This window comes from Nanorana parkeri, unplaced genomic scaffold, assembly GCF_000935625.1.
Source record: "Nanorana parkeri isolate BGI_ZX_2015 unplaced genomic scaffold, ASM93562v1 scaffold114, whole genome shotgun sequence".
NCBI lineage: Eukaryota > Metazoa > Chordata > Amphibia > Anura > Dicroglossidae > Nanorana > Nanorana parkeri.
The window spans coordinates 1981628-2002533 of record NW_017306382.1 but is presented as its reverse complement, the minus strand read 5'-3'; the positions used below and the strand labels follow the sequence as shown (position 1 = coordinate 2002533).

The 20906-nt window shown below is 47.7% G+C and overlaps 1 protein-coding gene across 1 annotated transcript in view; it reads right to left on the bottom strand.

Moving 5' to 3' along the window:
* The window catches only part of ARHGEF17 (Rho guanine nucleotide exchange factor 17), a 211503-nt gene that overhangs the window by 31693 nt on the left and 158904 nt on the right, over nt 1–20906 (bottom strand). The window contains 4 exon segments of the mRNA XM_018553269.1: nt 624–733; nt 3880–3930; nt 7740–7916; nt 19719–19811. Coding sequence (XP_018408771.1) covers nt 624–733; nt 3880–3930; nt 7740–7916; nt 19719–19811 — 431 coding nt within the window.

Sequence of the window (20906 nt, the reverse complement as noted above, 5' to 3'; positions counted from 1 at the left end):
TGAATGAGGCCTTACTTGTCTCATTACAGTGTCCAGGACCGGCCGCGGGCTCCAATGGACTGGTGTTGAAATGGAAGCCGAAAGTGAGTTTTAGCAAGATAGTTCTTATTACAAGTCAGATGCCTATGTTCCCCGCAGTGCCGTCATTCCTTCCTTTGTAACTGGAGGAACCAGTCAGAGCAAAGTGGCAGCACATTGCAGGGGAAACCGGTATCCAACCATCCCAGAAATGTTGAATTCCAAAGAGTTTTCCCAAGATGAAACAGAGGAAAGGTGAGAGGAATGGGCCCCGAGTGCAGTGAGAGTGCCATGTCTTCTATAGCAGGAGAGTGCAGGTTTTACATTTTAGACACCTGACAGGGTCGCTTTGAAATGAAATTTAGCATTTATACAGTAGCACTTTCCCAGAATGCACCACATCCGCTTTATAAGGCAACAGCAGTACCTGCCATCCCCTCCTCGTTTGCACTGGACTGAGAGCAATGACCGGCCCAATTAAGCAACCCAAATATTCCCAACTAATAGCAGCCCTCTGAAGGTGGCAGTAGGAGCTCTGCAGCCATTGTCACACAACAATGACTTATCTTGGGCTGCCCCCATCATTTAACGTTTTATACACTTACAGATTCATGGAGCTGCGGCGCAGAGAACCGGACTTCCTCTTCAGCGTGGTGCAAAGCAGCAGGTCCGTGAACAGGAAGAGCGAGCGATCTTTCTTGCCGCTGACGGTTTTCTGCAAAGATAAATGACAGACCCACATCACTCTCATGTAATCTCTATGATCTATCAAGGGATTTGTGACTCTGCCTGGCCACGTTTGTGATTTATAAGCCTCTACCAGACAGCACAGTCAGGAGGGTAATAGCACTTTATTTGCTGGAGGTAATGATTGCAGTGGTGTCATCTTTATGCCCATTGGTTGGATGCCGAAGGAGCAGCAGAACACCGATAAGTACACATCTCTGCTCTCCTTTTTAGAGCACAAACATTTTGCAGAGCCTCGCTGGCCCTCCCACTAGGTACAACTGTGCACGATATAGGGAGCTGATATCAAAACAATTGTAGGTACTTATACTAGCTGTGGGCACAAGCACATCCACATTTTTATTAAAGAACTCCTGGCAAACAAAAAAACTTCCCTTTGCAGCGGGGTTGCCCTCACACTGCAAGGGTTAAGTGCTCATTCTGTCCAGGGGGCGCTGTTCACGCTTTTTGATCACTGATCCTGGTTCCCACCAGCTCCCTTCGTGCTGCTAGACCGGTCCCCGCAATCTCTCCCCTCTGAGTTTTGATGGTCTAAAACCCATCCATCAAGTCCATCCAGAAACCAAAACAAACAGCACAGCCTTGTATGGCTGGGCAGAAGACCTGATTTTCCTCTGCTGCAGATAAATAATACTTACAGGTCTTGTCCCTCCCCCAGTCTGTGACTGGACAGTGAATGGAGAAGCAGAAGACTGATGAGCTCATCTCTCTGTCACACTGCTCTCTCCTCCTATCGGCTCACTTCTTGGCACATGAGCACTACAGTACTTGGACGTTTTTCGGGTGGTCAGCAAAATTATATAATGAGTGCATTAAAGGGCACCTGTCATTAACCTCCTTAGCGGTATTCCCGAGTGTGGCTCGGGGTTAATTTTCTGTGCCATAAGCGGTAACCCTGAGCCACACAGCGCGTCTCTTACATTCTTCCTCGAGCCGCGCTGTGTCCTCCGGCCGATGCTGGCATCCATCTTCCGGGTTCCGTCCCTTGCGAGCCTCCGTGTTGCAGGGGGGCGGAACCGGCGGGAGATTTAAAAGTAAAAAACGGAGATTGAGCAGGGATGGGCACAGATACTTAGCAGGAGAGACACCAGACTTTTTTCAGAGGTCTTCTATGTTCCAGGCACCTCCAGCAGCCAACATCTTCCCTAGTTCTCCTCCTCTGACAACAGCACCAAGTGATGGTACACTTAGCCGCAGTGGTCCAAATCTGCTGCCAATCCGCATCAGACCTGGAAACCCAGAGGTCCCATTCCAGACCAGCACATATCCATGATTCAATGATGGTCTAAAGCCCCTTAGTATCATGGGTGGTCCAATTGGGTCCGCCTGTCAGTTTTTCAAGCGGACCAGATCGGATGACCAATGCTTCTCTAGAGGCAGGCAGGAGTAAACGGTACTCCCCGCCCCCGGCCGGCCCCGGACCTGACTGCGCCAGATCGGATGTATGCTGGCATGGAGACATGCCCATTCACATCCGACTCCCCATAGACCGACATCGGGTCTGGCAGTTTCAGTTCTTTCCTCCATCGCAAGAGCGTGACGGATACGGGTGTCCCAGCAGTGACATCCGATCCATACTGCTCCAATCAGAAGGGGATCCGTGCACGCATCCTCTCCTGATCAGCCCGTGTGAAAGGGGCCTAAGGACCGCCGATATCATCACGTCTAATGCAGATCCGTTGACTTGTATTAGACTTGAGGCTGTCAAGAGACATTCTATAGCCGTAATGGAAGGGAAGAGGGTGAGTGCCGGCCACAGCAGGACCGAGAATCAGGTGAGTTATAGAACTTTATAAACCTCCCCTAGACAATAGGAGCACTCAACCCTTGCAGAGGGGGAGGGGTGAGGGGTAGTCCCACTGCAAAGGTAAGTTTTTATTTCTTTACCTGGAGTTCAACTTTAAGAAACATACACATTTATGAAATGGAGGGAGAAATACAAAATCATACAGGGGTCCTAGCCTTCCCCTGCTAAATATATTATATTAGGGATGCACCGATATATCTGCCGAAAATTGCACTTTTGGCATAATGCCGAAAGTGCCATTTTCCTGCTGATACATCGGCTCACAGTCCGTCAGAGCGGTGTGGAGAGCCCAGCCTCCTGTGACAGCGCGGCCGGTCTCCGCCCACAGACCGCTCTCCCGGACTGTGATAGGAGACTGAGCGGTGTGGGAGGAGAGACGCCGGCCGCTCACAGCACTCTCCTCTCGCAGTGCTCGGCCGGCTATCACAGTTTTTCTCCTCCCCGCTGGGACACAGAGCAGCGCCCAGCGGGGAGGAAAGAAAGAACAGATGCGCCGATCGATCAGCCTCCTGTGACAGCGTGTCAGGATGGAGAGCGGGTAAAAGTGATCAGTGATTGCTGAGTGTCTGTAGATAATGGAGGGCAGAGTATGGTTACTATATCCTCACATTCATGATTGTGGTTATAGTAAACACACTCTGTCCTCATGTTATCAATGAACAGGATCTCGTGTGTGTGTGTGTGTGTTGCCTTTGGAGAGTTCCCTTGTTCTGCCCACAGCATTTCTGCCCATCCAGTCTTGAGATTTACACATCTCTGTCACACAGAGCAGTCCAGTCTGGCAGAGCAGGAGGCCTGATTTCTCTCTGCTGCAGTTAAGTAACACTTACAGGTCTTGCCCTTTCTCCAGCCTGCAGCAAATAGAGAGGCAGAAGACCGATGAGCTCATTAATCTGCTCTCCCTTCCTATCAGCATTTCTCTTGTGAGCACATAAGCACTGCAGCAGGGCTAACTGGCTCCTTGTGCTGCTTTTCCCTCTCCCAGTCTGAGCTCTGCTGTACAGGGAGTGCAGGAGGCCAATACCAGGTTGACTTTCTGTACTTGCAATGACTGCAATTAAAACAAATACATTTAATGATGCATTACTAAATACAGAGCTGCATTCATGTGTGTCTTTTATATCTGGAGTTTACCTAAAATGTTGTTACTAACATGCCAAACATGAGGGATTTTGGTTTCTGTGCCGACCTAAAACTGAACATTTGGTTTCTGAATGTTTCATTCGGGCCATTTATTATTAAAACGCCTTCCCCCTCCCCCGCTCCGTGAGCGAAATCTATGGAGCTGTACCAGCCGTGGGACTTACCACTTCCACCACAATCTCTTGTCTCACAAACCTCCGGAAGGGAACCTGGAGCTGCAGAGAGAAGAACATACATGTAACATTAGCAGCTCATCTCCAGGATCCGTGTGCCATCCATACACACGACCACCCAGACACATGACCACACAGACAATCCAAATTTGTAGAAATGTGAATAGTGCCATTACTACCACAGTGCCTATAGGAGGGTAGAGCACAAACAGAGTTCTATGGATGGCAGTGCCTATAGGAGGGTAGATCAGACACTGAGAGCTCTATGGACAGCAGTGCCTATAGATGGTAGAGGACATACTGAGAGGTCTATGGATGGCAGTGCCTATAGATGGTAGAGGACATACTGAGAGCTCTATGGACAGCAGTGCCTATAGGAGGGTAGAGCGCATACTGAGAGCTCTATGGACAGCAGTGCCTATAGGAGGGTAGAGCGCATACTGAGAGCTCTATGGACAGCAGTGCCTATAGGAGGGTAGAGCGCATACTGAGAGCTCTATGGACAGCAGTGCCTATAGGAGGGTAGAGCGCATACTGAGAGCTCTATGGACAGCAGTGCCTATAGGAGGGTAGAGCGCATACTGAGAGCTCTATGGACAGCAGTGCCTATAGGAGGGTAGAGCGCATACTGAGAGCTCTATGGACAGCAGTGCCTATAGGAGGGTAGAGCGCATACTGAGAGCTCTATGGACAGCAGTGCCTATAGGAGGGTAGAGCGCATACTGAGAGCTCTATGGACAGCAGTGCCTATAGGAGGGTAGAGCGCATACTGAGAGCTCTATGGACAGCAGTGCCTATAGGAGGGTAGAGCGCATACTGAGAGCTCTATGGACAGCAGTGCCTATAGGAGGGTAGAGCGCATACTGAGAGCTCTATGGACAGCAGTGCCTATAGGAGGGTAGAGCGCATACTGAGAGCTCTATGGACAGCAGTGCCTATAGGAGGGTAGAGCGCATACTGAGAGCTCTATGGACAGCAGTGCCTATAGGAGGGTAGAGCGCATACTGAGAGCTCTATGGACAGCAGTGCCTATAGGAGGGTAGAGCGCATACTGAGAGCTCTATGGACAGCAGTGCCTATAGGAGGGTAGAGCGCATACTGAGAGCTCTATGGACAGCAGTGCCTATAGGAGGGTAGAGCGCATACTGAGAGCTCTATGGACAGCAGTGCCTATAGGAGGGTAGAGCGCATACTGAGAGCTCTATGGACAGCAGTGCCTATAGGAGGGTAGAGCGCATACTGAGAGCTCTATGGACAGCAGTGCCTATAGGAGGGTAGAGCGCATACTGAGAGCTCTATGGACAGCAGTGCCTATAGGAGGGTAGAGCGCATACTGAGAGCTCTATGGACAGCAGTGCCTATAGGAGGGTAGAGCGCATACTGAGAGCTCTATGGACAGCAGTGCCTATAGGAGGGTAGAGCGCATACTGAGAGCTCTATGGACAGCAGTGCCTATAGGAGGGTAGAGCGCATACTGAGAGCTCTATGGACAGCAGTGCCTATAGGAGGGTAGAGCGCATACTGAGAGCTCTATGGACAGCAGTGCCTATAGGAGGGTAGAGCGCATACTGAGAGCTCTATGGACAGCAGTGCCTATAGGAGGGTAGAGCGCATACTGAGAGCTCTATGGACAGCAGTGCCTATAGGAGGGTAGAGCGCATACTGAGAGCTCTATGGACAGCAGTGCCTATAGGAGGGTAGAGCGCATACTGAGAGCTCTATGGACAGCAGTGCCTATAGGAGGGTAGAGCGCATACTGAGAGCTCTATGGACAGCAGTGCCTATAGGAGGGTAGAGCGCATACTGAGAGCTCTATGGACAGCAGTGCCTATAGGAGGGTAGAGCGCATACTGAGAGCTCTATGGACAGCAGTGCCTATAGGAGGGTAGAGCGCATACTGAGAGCTCTATGGACAGCAGTGCCTATAGGAGGGTAGAGCGCATACTGAGAGCTCTATGGACAGCAGTGCCTATAGGAGGGTAGAGCGCATACTGAGAGCTCTATGGACAGCAGTGCCTATAGGAGGGTAGAGCGCATACTGAGAGCTCTATGGACAGCAGTGCCTATAGGAGGGTAGAGCGCATACTGAGAGCTCTATGGACAGCAGTGCCTATAGGAGGGTAGAGCGCATACTGAGAGCTCTATGGACAGCAGTGCCTATAGGAGGGTAGAGCGCATACTGAGAGCTCTATGGACAGCAGTGCCTATAGGAGGGTAGAGCGCATACTGAGAGCTCTATGGACAGCAGTGCCTATAGGAGGGTAGAGCGCATACTGAGAGCTCTATGGACAGCAGTGCCTATAGGAGGGTAGAGCGCATACTGAGAGCTCTATGGACAGCAGTGCCTATAGGAGGGTAGAGCGCATACTGAGAGCTCTATGGACAGCAGTGCCTATAGGAGGGTAGAGCGCATACTGAGAGCTCTATGGACAGCAGTGCCTATAGGAGGGTAGAGCGCATACTGAGAGCTCTATGGACAGCAGTGCCTATAGGAGGGTAGAGCGCATACTGAGAGCTCTATGGACAGCAGTGCCTATAGGAGGGTAGAGCGCATACTGAGAGCTCTATGGACAGCAGTGCCTATAGGAGGGTAGAGCGCATACTGAGAGCTCTATGGACAGCAGTGCCTATAGGAGGGTAGAGCGCATACTGAGAGCTCTATGGACAGCAGTGCCTATAGGAGGGTAGAGCGCATACTGAGAGCTCTATGGACAGCAGTGCCTATAGGAGGGTAGAGCGCATACTGAGAGCTCTATGGACAGCAGTGCCTATAGGAGGGTAGAGCGCATACTGAGAGCTCTATGGACAGCAGTGCCTATAGGAGGGTAGAGCGCATACTGAGAGCTCTATGGACAGCAGTGCCTATAGGAGGGTAGAGCGCATACTGAGAGCTCTATGGACAGCAGTGCCTATAGGAGGGTAGAGCGCATACTGAGAGCTCTATGGACAGCAGTGCCTATAGGAGGGTAGAGCGCATACTGAGAGCTCTATGGACAGCAGTGCCTATAGGAGGGTAGAGCGCATACTGAGAGCTCTATGGACAGCAGTGCCTATAGGAGGGTAGAGCGCATACTGAGAGCTCTATGGACAGCAGTGCCTATAGGAGGGTAGAGCGCATACTGAGAGCTCTATGGACAGCAGTGCCTATAGGAGGGTAGAGCGCATACTGAGAGCTCTATGGACAGCAGTGCCTATAGGAGGGTAGAGCGCATACTGAGAGCTCTATGGATGGCAGTGCCTATAGTAGGGTAGAGCGCATACTGAGAGCTCTATGGATGGCAGTGCCTAAAGAGGGTAGAGCACATACTGAGAGCTCTATGGATGCAGTTGCCTATAGAGGGTAGAGCACATACTGAGAGCTCTATGGACGACAGTGCCTATACAGGGTAGAAGAGCTCTATGGACAGCAGTGCCTATAGGAGGGTAGAGCGCATACGAGCACATACTGAGAGCTCTATGGATGCCAGTGCCTATAGAGGGTAGAGCACATACTGAGAGCTCTATGGACGGCAGTGCATATAGATGGTAGAGCACATACTGAGAGCTCTATGGATGCCAGTGCCTATAGAGGGTAGAGCACATACTGAGAGCTCTATGGACGGCAGTGCATATAGATGGTAGAGCACATACTGAGAGCTCTATGGATGGAAGGTGCCTATAGAGGGTAGAGCACAAACTGAGAGTTCTATGGACGGCGGTGCCTATAGAGGGCAGTGCATACACTATAGAGTCCACTATCAGTGCAGCAGACCAGCTTTATAACATGCAAGTGATAGGTCTACATTTATGGTCTGAAGCCACAGGCCTGCTATTGCCTAGTAAAGAGGTTTATAGTATTCCAGACTACATACGTCCTCCATGCCCTCAATATGGGATTCAATCTCCTGCAGTATTCGCGTATCCCTCTCTGCCTCCTCGGCACTCCTCATCCCCCGGTTTATCCTTTCTGCCAGTCGTTTGATGATCCGCTGGGCGTCCAGCAGGCAGACGTAGTCTGGGTGGTCCTCGGGGGTGTGTTTTAGTAGATCCTGAAAACAGAGCAGAGAGTCAGCACAGAAAACACACTTTAGTCTGCAACAACCTTATATACAAAGCAAGGCACCAGTGCCACTAGCAGGGCTGTAACTACAGATCAGGGGGCCCCATAGCAAAAATAAAATGTGGGCTCCTTCCCACGGCCACTTCTCGTCTGGACTGTGAGTTACAATGCGAAGATACCAAAGTTTCCTCTTGTGCATCTGAAGGCGTCCACACTGTAGACTTTGAGGGGAATTACAGTGGTCATCAATTGCAACCACTCCAACCCCTAATGATACAGGACTGTCTTATCTTCACAGGTTCTATGTTTAATTTGCCTCAACAACCTAATGGGGGCCCCTTTCACACCCAGGCCCCATAGCAGCCACCCGGGCTGCTATAGCTACGCTGCTAGCCACAAGGGGAACGCCAACTGGCTGTTAGATTAGGTCCCCCAAATTCCAACTATGTTCACCACTATGGGCTCCACCTGCCATTTATGTAAGACCCAGCTACATTCTGATGCGTTTGATAACCCCTGAACTCAAAACTTCAATAAAAACTGATTTTTAAAAAAAGGAAGAGCTCCAGGTAATTTATTTTATTAACCCTTGCAGGGGGGATACCCATGTACTGCAAGTATTAACTGCTTGTTTTGGTATAGGGCTGAAAATTAAAAAAAACCCTAAAAGTTATACTCACCCAATCCTTTGAGCCGTCATGCTCTTAAGACTGATCCTTGGAGCCTCCGAGTCCCTCCCTCTCCGCTGCAGCAGTCTAAGGTCCCTGCTGGGGAATTATCAAAACTGGAGCAACAAAATCTGGAGCAGTTACCCAGGGCAACCAGCTTCTTTCTTCAGTTTGTTCGGTTCTTAAAATGAATGAGAGAAGCTGATTGGTTGCGGTGCACAGCTGCTCCAGATTTAGTTTGCTCCGCATTTGATAAATTCCCCTCAGGCCTAATTCACACAAGAAACAGGCGGCACATACAGCTCCGTGCTCCGTGCAGGGCCGTATCGGGCAGCTCCCGGGAAGGAAAGGTGCGGCGTGTGATTAGTACGCAGCCCCCGTCCTTCTCTATGGGAATACGCGGCTGTACGCCGTCCTACACTCACCCGCCCTGCACGTCCGTGCGGGTGCCCGGCTTGGACGCAGACAGGATCCATCCTGTCAGCGTTCGAGTACGGACGCACGGACGTGCAGGGGTGTAGGGCGCCGCGTATTCCCATAGAGAAGGACGGGGGCTGCGTACTAATCACACCCAGCACCTGTCCTTCCCAGGAGCTGCCCGATATGGCCCTGCACGCAGCACGGAGCTGTACATGCCGGCCTTTTCTAGTGTGAATGAGGCCTTACTGTGTATAGAACGTGGGGGACGCTGAGGAGCATTGTATTGCTGCAGCGTAGGAGGACACAGGCTGGAAGGAACGTTCCATCAGCCAGCTGGCTCCGAAGATCAGGTAAGCATAGCTTCATTTTTTTCAGCCTAGACCAAAACGAGCAGTTAACCCTTGCAGTGCAGGGGGAGCCCCTCTGCAAGGTTTGATTTTTAAAAAATGCCCGGGAGTTTTTCTTTAAAAGGTTTCTTTTGCGACGAAACCATGCTCATTTCCATATGCGCAATTTTACCTGAATGAAAACCTCACTCCCAGTTAGAATTGTTTTCATTCACATAGGAAATGGGAAATTTTTTCCATTTTTGTTACTACGGCCGAAAACAATGTCAATTATATCCCACTAACATAATAAAATAGAAGGAACATTCCGAAAAGGAAAATAGTTGAACATTATACGGTGTATGTCTAGCTATAGACATCTGTCCGATCATGAGAACGGTTTGGATAACCCGATAGTTCTGCACTGTACAGAGACAACTACCGGACTTTGTATGATATAAAGAGAGGATTGTGACACAAGCTTATCTTTTCCTGAAGATTGAAATACAAATGAAGCGCTAGGGGAGGAGATGTTCATAAAACACGGACTGCTCTTACGAGTTTTTTTCTTCTTCTCCTTTCTCTGATAAAGATGGAATGCATTAAAATGTCTAATGAACCCACTTCCTCTCCACTCCTTTGTAATGTCATTGTGAAAGATTGTACATGGTGAGTGCTTGTGCTGCCCTCTGTATTTGTATGTATCTGTTTATATGAAAGGCCTTCCTGCATTCATTTCTTCTGAAGAATAGATATAAATCAAATGCAACGTCTACAAACACTAAGAACTCTACAAAACGGCTTATTTCTGCACAGCGAGGGGGCTGACAGATCAAAATAAGAAAGCGCGAAATACATAGTTACATAGTATTCGAGGTTGAATAAAGACACAGGTGCATCAAGTATGCGTGTGTATGAGTCCATGTATGATCTTGTTCTTAAAGGGTTTCTAAACCTTCCGTGTTTTTTTTTGCATACAAAAAACTGAAATTGTCACACGTCGGTTCAATAGATCGGGAAATGAGCGAACACATACCGTCGCTAGCAAGCAATAGATATATGCAAAAAGTGTTTTTTTTAAACACGATTTAACATCGGTTTAAACTTACCCCGTCTTCGCCGCGCTCCCGCCCGAAAATCCGAAACTGCTCGGGCGCCCGCAAAGCATCTTGGGGCGCGTGCGCAGTACGGAATTTCGGCGCAGGAGACGAGGAGAGACGCAAGGTAAGTCTATGGACGCGTGCACCCGCATGCAGACACCAGGGAACAGGAAGTGCCAGCAAGCACAGAGGAGTCAGCGCTGGATCGGCGACCCGCCGCAGCGCTGGAGAGAAGGCTGAAAAAGACAGGAAAGAAGAGGAAGATCGGATTAAGAGACATCATTTAAGGTAAGTGCTGACATTAACATTGGGGGGAGTGAATTTTTTTTTACTTAATTGTCACTTTAAGGGCACCTGTACCCCTGTATGTTACGGCCTCTGAGGAAATCGTCCAAATGCCTTTTGAACAATTCAACACTCTCAGCTGATACCACTGCTTGCGGCAGCGAGTTCCAGACCCTAACCGCTCTAACTGAGAAGAACCCCCTGCGCCCCTTGTGCTGAAATCTTTTCTCCACCAATTTTAGGTGGTGGCCTCTAGTCTTTGTTATGGAGCTTACCTTAAAGGGGTTCTAAACCCTCCCGTTTTTTTGCCTATATCTACTGCTATCAGGCAGTAGATATAGGCAAACAGTTTTTAAAAAACCCGCTAAAACAGCGGTTTAAACTTACTTTTTTTCTTTCCGCGCTCCCGCCTGAGAAAACAAAACTGTTCGGGCGGCTACAAAGCATCTTGGGGCGGGCGCATGCCCAGTTCGGATTCTCGGCCGGGAGACGAGCAGAGACGCAAGGTAAGTGTATGGACGCGTGCACCCGCATGCAGACACCGCTGGATCGGAGGGACAGATGAAAACATCAGGAAAGACGATCGGAATAAGAGACATCATTTAAGGTAAGTGCTGACATTAACATGGGGTGGGGGAAACTTGACTATAATGTCACTTTAAAAAGTTTATTGCGGATGTTGCTATCACCATTGAACATCTTGTACATGAAAATCATGTCCCCCCTTAATCTCCGCACTTCCAGCGTGAACATGTTTTAATTTTGTAACCTTGTCTCATAGCTTTGGTCCTCCATCTCCTTAATTAGTTTAGTTGCCCTTCTCTGGACTCTCTCCAGCTCAAGGACGTCTTTTCTGTGGATTGGTGACCAAAACTGGACCGCATACTCCAGATGAAGCCGAACCAGCAATCTATAAAAGGGGCAAAATGATCGCTCTGTCTCTACAGTACATTGAAACACCCGGTACCGGGTGCTCGCATTGGACGGGTCTTTTCTGCCCGTGCGTGTCCGCTAGGGGGCGTGCGCGAGCAGAAAAAAAATGGCGTCTGGCGACGGCAACCCGCCAATGCAGCAGTGCCATCCGTCCGTTTTTCTACTACGGGCGGACGGCAAGAGGTTAATACAAGACAGTACTCTGCTCGCTTTGTTTACCGCATCCTGGCACTGCAAGCTATTATTCAATCTGTGGTCTACAATGACCCCCAAATCTATTTCCATTTCTGACTTCCCTAGTGGGGTTCCTATTATTGTGTAATCCGCTTGCCTGTTTTTAACCCCGAAGTGCATTACTTTACATTTATAACATTAAGGGAGGAGAGAGAGATGTGTAATATAAATATTCTGATATAAGGGTACAGAAACAGTATGGTTACATCTAGTGCAGATGACTAAACTGCGCATGTGCAGTGCAGTGTACACTCCCGGCATCTGTTAGATACAGAGAATGGAGCCGGGTTGACAGATCTGTTTTTGCTGCAGGAGGGCACATTATTATTATTATTATTATTATTATACAGGATTTATATATCGCCAACAGTTTGTGCAGCAAGGAAGAAAAGACAAAAAAAAAAAAAGCAGTGTGAAACAAGTGAAAAATCACTTGGATCTCGACAACATTGTTGTCCTCAAAAGTACCTCAAAAGTATGCAGTTAGTGTCAAGTCAAAAGTCGGGACTTGCAAACTTGTTCCAGGTCAGCAACACAATAGTGAAGCAAGGATGACTATGACAACTGTGGAGATAGAACCTTCAAAATGCAGCAGCTGCTGATAATAAATAATAATATTCTATACTAGCTGATACTCTTTAGCTATGCAAATAAGCAAGCAGCAAATAAGCAAGCAGCAGAAGGCGGCGCCACTTCCTCTCCGTGTTGAAAATAGCCGTCACTTAATGGTAGAGCTGCAGCTAACGATTATTTTCAAAATCGATTAGTTAGCCGATTATTAAGTTCGATTAATCGGTTAATCGGATAAATAATAAAATAAAATGTAAAAAATGGCTCCAGTGATGGACTACTAGCTTGTATTGAGATTGCACTCCATCACAGGAGCAAGTTTGGAGCGGTGGAAGTAAAAAAGAAAAAAAATTGTGTGGTGTGCAATATAGTGAAAAGGAAAGTGTAAAATTATACAGCAATGAATGCAGAATGGCACCGACTATAGAGGACTACAAATCCCAGCAATAGTACATTATACAGCGCAATGCAGAATTTCACCAGCTATAGAGGACTACAACAAATCTCAGCAATAGTACATTATAGCTGGTGATACTCTGCATTGCGCTGTATAATGTACTGTTGCTGGGTTTTGTAGTCCTCTATAGCTGGTGGTATTCTGCATTGCACCACTGTATATTGTATTATTGCTGGGATTTGTTTTACCCCTCTATAGCTGGTGGTATTCCGCATTGCGCTGTATAATGTATTATTCCTTGATTTGTAGTCCTCTATACAGTGCAGTGCAGAATATCACCAGCTATATACCAGGGATACAACAAATCCCAGCAATACATTATACATACAGTGTATAATGTATTGCTGGGATTTGTATTCCTCTATAGCTGATGGTACATTGCGCTGTATAATATACAGCACAATGTACCATCAGCTATAGAGGAATACAAATCCCAGCAATACATTATAGAGTACCATGTGTGGGAAAGTGCAGGCTTACCTGAGCAGTCTTCCAGCAACTTGCTTCTGAGATCGGGCCTGTCTATCGGCGGCTGTCATCCCCCCACACCTGCTCCTCCTTACTACATCTCCCCGCGTCCCTGTGCCGATCGTGGATGTGGGCGGGCGGTGAGTGTGAGGCGGGAAGGAGGTGCGGCGTGTAGAGCGTGGATGCGGGCGGGTCTGGCAGCGGTGAGCGTGAGTTGGGGAGGAGGTGCGGCGCGCAGCGTGTGTGGAGCCGTGAACAGGGCCAACTGATCGGAAGCCGATTAATCGATTATTGAAAAAGTTGACAACTTTTTCAATAATCGATTATAATCGATTATGTTGATTAGTTGTTGCAGCCCTACTTAATGGCCTTCAGCAGTTTAACCCTTTTGCTGCTGAGGCTATTTTTTTTTATTATTTTGTGTAGACATGATAACATTTACATTTTGTACATGAAAATAATTAAAACACCACAACATATATTGTCTGAAAGCAGAGGACCCATAGAATTAAATGTCCATTTATGTCACATGATATCAGCGCACTGTTTAGCAAATCTGAAGCTAGCCAAAGGATCGGCCGAAGCTACGGCCAGATCCTTCGGCAGCTTCGTGAATAGACCCCCAAATCTCAAAATGCCTCGCTGGGTGGGAGTCAATCTGGAGCAGTGGACATTCCAAGGCAGGCTGTATTTGCATGTAGACTGCCCTAGATGATTCCCACATAGGATACTGAGCCTCCATGATTGAAGTAACTGAAGTCCAAAGAGGCGGGCCAGTCATGCTGGGGAGGAAAGTACAAGATGATGCTTGACGTCCTCCAGCCAGCAAATGAGGTGAGCTCTATCTTGCTGCAGCTTCTAATGCACATGGTGAGGAGCTCACAGTGTGCAGCCATTTCAGTCCAGGAGAGGAGCCGGTACAACTGTGCAAGGCCGGAGTTCAGCTTTAAAGCTGCATTATGAACACAGCGCTGCTTAAGTTTGTGTCTTTTATATCTGCCTGGAGTTCAGTTTTAACACCCGAGCGACTGAAGTGCAACTCACTTTACAGTTCAGTCCCATCTGTAATTGGAACATAACCATTCATGTAAAGACGATATACAGACACCAGGAAACTCCCAATCCATTTTTATCTCGCTCCGTTTATTGCTCATAAAGAGCCCCTTTGGGAAAATAAACCGCAGACTATTTAAGGAACATCATCATCGTTCTTCAACAGGCCTCAGAGGAAGCCGAGACTCAAAGAGGAAGCGTTCAGGAACAATAAATCAGCCTCAAATATACAGCCAACGACCACAAGATCATCAATCGCCGCGTTATACGATCGTCCCATGATGAGATGATACTTTACCTTCATAAATATATTGTAGAACATATTGGAATAATTGTATTACATAGTATGTCAGAATAATGATATAATATACCTGAATAAATCCATTATAGAATATACACTATACTGTGAAAGGTATGTGTCCTGGTGAATATATAATGCGTGTCCTGGTGAATATATAATGCGTGTCCTGGTGAATATATAATGCGTGTCCTGGTGAATATATAATGCGTGTCCTGGTGAATATATAATGCGTGTCCTGGTGATACAGTTAAGTGTCACAGACACACGAGAAGTACGGCACTTCCACAAATAAATGGAACATTGTTCCAGTAGAGAAGGCCATGTGCAATGTTACAGGTGAGCCGTGTTCCCACAGGAAAGGGCTACAATGTCACGAGGGAGGTAACACTGCCATAGAGAAGTGCCACACGCCATGATGACACAGAGAGGGGCCCTGCTGCCACAGGCTAGTAGTATGTACTGAACATGTATACACTACATATAATATTTGCAGTTGAGCCAACTATGAAAATCACTAGTTATAGTTATACGGCTACAATAAGGTTACCAGCTTTTCAAACTGAAATCCAGGGACACCCTACTGACCACGCCCACTTGTAACCACACCCATAAACCTGCACCCCCATTTGTAGCCACACCCACAAAATCACCCCCCATTTTTAGCATGCCCTGAAACAATTGGTCACAGGCTTCTGGAAGAGGAAGAAGACATAAAGACAAAGTGCCCCTGGGCACTATATATAGTTAAATAATGCGGTGCGTACAGCACACCGCAAGGAATTATGCGTGCGGTCAAACTGCGCTAACAGTGGGAGCAGCTGAAGATGCATGGTTAGGTAAACCCTTCAGACTTCAGGGGTCAAGAGTGTGTATAACAGAACACACATACAAAGTGCAGGGGTCATGAGTAGGTAACGCATGGAGTACAGGGGTCATGAGTAGGTAACGCATGGAGTACAGGGGTCATGAGTAGGTAACGCATGGAGTACAGGGGTCATGAGTAGGTAACGCATGGAGTACAGGGGACATGAGTAGGTATTGCATGGAGTACAGGGGACATGAGTAGGTAACGCATGGAGTACAGGGGACATGAGTAGGTATTGCATGGAGTACAGGGGACATTAATAGGTAATGCATGGAGTACAGGGGACATGAGTAGGTAACGCATGGAGTACAGGGGTCATGAGTAGGCAATGCATGGAGTACAGGGGTCATCATAGGTAACGCATGGAGTACAGGGGTCATGAGTAGGTAATGCATGGAGTACAGGGGTCATCAGTAGGTAATGCATGGAGTACAGGTGTCATGAGTAGGTAACGCTTGGAGTACAGGGGTCATCAGTAGGTAACGCATGGAGTACAGGGGTCATCAGTAGGTAACGCATGGAGTACAGGGGACATCAGTAGGTAACACATGGCGTACAGGGGTCATCAGTAGGTAACACATGGGAGTACAATGGTCACCAGTAGGTAACGCATGGGGTACAGGGTACAACACTAGGTAACACATGGAGAACATGGGTCATGAGTAAGGGACAGTAGGAAGTAACGCAGGGTTTAGGGATCGGTAGTACGGTAAGTGACGCAGACAAAGATAAAAACCGAAGACCGCGCCTTCTTATCATTTAATAACGTTTAATAAAATTCAAAACTTGAAAAGGTAATCAAACTACTTACATGTGCAATGTACATATACACACACCAAGCACAGAGCTGCAGAGCTGACACATTTCGGGGGAAGTACACCTTCATCAGAGGTAAGGTAGCAGGCAACCCAGGCACCAGTATATAATAATAAATAGCTATTTATAATGAATAGCCCATGTGACGAGTCCTCTGTACTCGTCACATGGGCTATTATATATACTGGTACCTTATCTCTGAGGAAGAGGGAAACTTCCCTAGAAATGCGTCAGTTCTGTCCTTGGTGCGTGTATGTATACACAATCGCTCATATCTACTGTGTACAGTTTGGTTACCTTTTAAGTTTTGAACATAAATAATCGTTATTACAGGAGGAGAAGGCGCTGTCTTGTTTTTATCTTTCCATGCTCTGTGTGGACATCTCCCAATAGCCTTGTGGATGGCAGCCGCTCTTGATGCGTCCTGCTTTGAAGATGGCCGATGCCCTGGTCTGCTGAGCGCGGAGAGTGTGGCTCTTTTTTCCGGATACTGGCAACCGTCACAACATGTACAAAACCGGCTGTATATGACTGCAGTGCCCGCCAGGGACGTTTGTTTCCTGGGGACAGACCTCTCAAAATGGGGACTGTCCCAGGGAAACAGGGACTGATGGTAACCTTAAAGGAGAACAATGCGGTCAGGGCTTTTCCCCATAGTTCTCCCCAGGGTCACGGGAGGACACAAACTAGCGTCCTCCCGTCACCCAAAGCTCAGTATATACTGAGACGCCGCACCCGGGACAGATCCCGGCATTACTGTCGAGATCCGCCCAGCTGCGTGATTGAAAGCTGGCTCTGCCTACCTAGAGGCAGAGCCAGCTGTACCCGCCCCCTCCCTGTCCGTTCCACCAGTCAGTGCTGGAGGATCGGACGGGGGGGAATCCCTGGAGGGAGTCGTGACTAACAGTCACTGCTCTCTGCAGGGACATGATCGAGAAGTGAGCGAGCGACGCTATGTGTTCCCTCACTTCCCGATCTATTGAGCCGACCTGTGACAATGAAACTAAGTGATTTTCACTCGCCTCATAGTTCTCCTTTAAGCTACAACAGCCTGTCCCATCTCCATTGCAAGGGCAATGTCCTTTAACACACACTGCTGCTGGGTGTGGGAGTTGTAAGGACGCAGATTCCTATAGAAATAAGTGCAGGCACAGAAAAAGTGGTCTCAGAGAACGTTCAGAGGACACAGAAGGACAGTTTCCATAGAGAAAAAACATTCTCCAAGTAGGTAGCAGCTACAAGAACCGATTGAACTGAGCTCTTTATACTTTGACAGGACTGTGTTTCGTCTTGCAGGCCTCCCTCACTCCGGCTTTCATTCCGCATCCAGGGTCACTGTGACCTGACGGAGGAGGTAGAAGCAGCACATTACCCAGAAGTACCCGGGCTGACACAGCAACACACAAACCTGCTAACCAGCCACAAATGAAAGAAAGGTTTTCTTAGCACACAAAACCTGTAATCTTATCCGATACACACAATGAAAGCACTTCCAGAGCAGGACACCTTAACCATTTGCTTTTTTCAACATTTTTGGTATTTTTACTTTATATACAAGAGAAAAAAACAAACACCAAAAGAAAGCTCTGTCCTAAAAATAATATAAAATTAATTTAGTGACATAGTATTTAAGGTTGAATAAAGACCATCAAGTTCAACCTTTGTGTGTCTGCGTGTACACGAGTCCCTGTGTGATCTAGTTTTTAAGAGTACCTGTACCCCTGTATGTTGCGGTCTCTGAGGAAGGTATATAAATGCTTTTTGAATGATTCAATACTCTCTGCCGATACCACTTCTTGTGGCAGAGAGTTCCAAAATGTAATCTCATCTCTATAGGTTGAACTCCATGGACTTTTTTTTCCAACCTGACTAACTCTGCAACTATGTAACCGCTCTGAAAAGAAGCTCCTACACCCTTTGTGATTAAATCTTTTCTTCACCAGTTTTAGGTGGTGGTCTCTAGTCTTTGTTTTGGAGTTTACAGTAAAAGGTTTACTCCTGATGTTGCCATTATCACAAAACATTTTGTACATCAGAATCACGTCCCCTCCTAATCTCCTCACTACCAGCGTGAACAAGTTTACATTTAGTAGCCTTGACTCATAGCTTTGGTCCTCCAGCCCCTTAGTTAGTTTAGTTGCCCATCTCTGCACTCTCTCCAGCTCAAGGACATCTTTTCTGTGGATTGGTGACCAAAACTGGGCCGCATACTCCAGAGGAGGCCGAACCAGCAATCTATAAAAGGGGCAAAATTATTGCTTTGTCTCTACAGAACATTCCCTTTGCAATACAAGACAGTACTCTGCTCGCTTTGTTTGCCGCAGCCTGGCATTGCGTGCGGTTATTCAGTCTGTGGTCTACTATGACCCCCAAATCTTTTTCCCATTTCTGACTTCCCTAGTGGAGCCTCCATTAATATGTATTCTGCTACCTATTTTTAACCTCAAAATACATTTAAAAATTTTCAACATTAACCCCTTGCTGACCGGGGTGTTACACCCCCTTCCTGGCCAGGCCATTTTTCAGTACAGCGCTGCGGTACTTTGGCTGACGTTTATTCCGTCATGCAGCGCTTGTGATGCATGGCGTTCCACCCAGCTCACTGGTGTCACTAGTGGCCAGGAGCTGGGTGGGACGCCGTTCAGGGCATCCCAGGTTGCTAGGAGGTCTTAGCAATCTGAGACACTCTGCGACACCTGCGGCCTCCTTTCCGGCCAGAGCGTCCCAGGTTGCTAGGCCTCCTCCCACATGACCTAATGAGATGCCACCTGAGGCAACCACCTCAGGCTGCTTCATTACAGGGATGGCCCTGACCATAAGGAAACCACCCCTGGGAAACGCCATGCAGCCATTGATGGGAGTGCATGTAGACAGGAATTAATTGCAAAGAGTTTGCAGGAGATCAGCAGCACTAAGTCATAATGAAGGATGATAAAAGGTGAAAACTGCATCAAAAAGGTTATCTGTTTAGAGCACACAGTGCTTTAGCAAACCATAGAACATTCGGTTAGGTTTTAGATGTATTTTAACGTTACAATAAAGTCAATCCTATTATCCCTGACAACACGCATAAAAGAAAAAGCAGTGTCAATAGAAACAATATATTTATCATCATCATTCTAAAAGTTACTCCAAAAACACAACTGCAGTCCTTTCCCATTGCCACACAACAGTTGCTTATGACAACCATCATGAGGAGACATGAACAGCCAAAGTGAAGCTGCCATTTGACATGAGTGCGGCCATTTTGTTTACAGAGCAGTCCCGTCACTCTAAGCAGCTGTCGTCCACCTACCTTCACAATGAGCTCATAGCGGGGGATTCGCTGGACAGGCTTGATCGTGAGGTCTGACAGGGCCTGTTTCTCCTTGTTTTCCCGTGTGCATTGCTGTAAAAGGAACGACACCATAAGTAAGGATTTGCCATAGAAGGCGGGGCTGCAGAGAAAAGCCACTCATGATAGAGACCATTATTATTATTATACAGGATTTATATAACGCCAACAGTTAGCGCAGCGCTTTACAATATAGGGAAGACATTGCAATTACAATTCAAGACAAGATGGTAAGGAGGGCCCTGCCCCTGAGGGCTTCCAATCTAAAAGGGAGGGGCCAGTGATACATGAGGAGGTGGCTGTGTGGGGATGAATTGTATGAGAACGTGATGGTTGAGTGGTTAGGTTGAGGTGGGATAGGCTTCCCTGAAGAGATGAGTCTTTAGGGATCGGCTAAAGGCAGTCAGAGTAGGAGATAGACGGACAGGATGGGGTAAAGAGTTCCACTATCATAAATAGCAGTACGTGTCCCTGATGGTCTAGTTTCCAGTGAGTTTTTAGGTTGAACATTCCTAAGTACGTTTTCTACAAACCTTCTATGAACACAATAAAATCGTGCTCATCTTACTCATCATACAATATTTAGATAAACATGTTACCCAATACTTATGTACATTTGCTTACAGAATCATTCATTATATGGCTCTCTATGTAAGGGTTAAAGGACTGGTCCTCCCCAAACTGATATTTCAGTAGTAGGAGTCTGTTCGGCTTGCTCAGCCACTGCTTTATTATATTCCTTGTGGCGAGATCCCCTGAATTCGTCCCCAGTTATTCCCCACTGCCCTCCTTGAAGTGTTGGGTGCTCCTATCCACATTTGGTGTTCCTCCTGATGCATCTCCAAAATATCAAATCAAAAGCCAGCAGGAAGATTGGGCAACACTTGTAACAGCCGAAGGATCGTGTACACACTCCAGAAACAAAAAACACAAAAATCAGCTTTGGGTGGACTGATTCTTCAATAAATGTCGGAAGTTTAAGCTGAGGCTGGTTCAATGCAAATAAAGATTAAATGGGGGCTTTAGATGGGAGGGCAGAGACCTCCGCCGGGAGGGCAAGGACCTCCGCCGGGAGGGCAAGGACCTCCGCCGGGAGGGCAAGGACCTCCGCCGGGAGGGCAAGGACCTCCGCCGGGAGGCCCACGACGT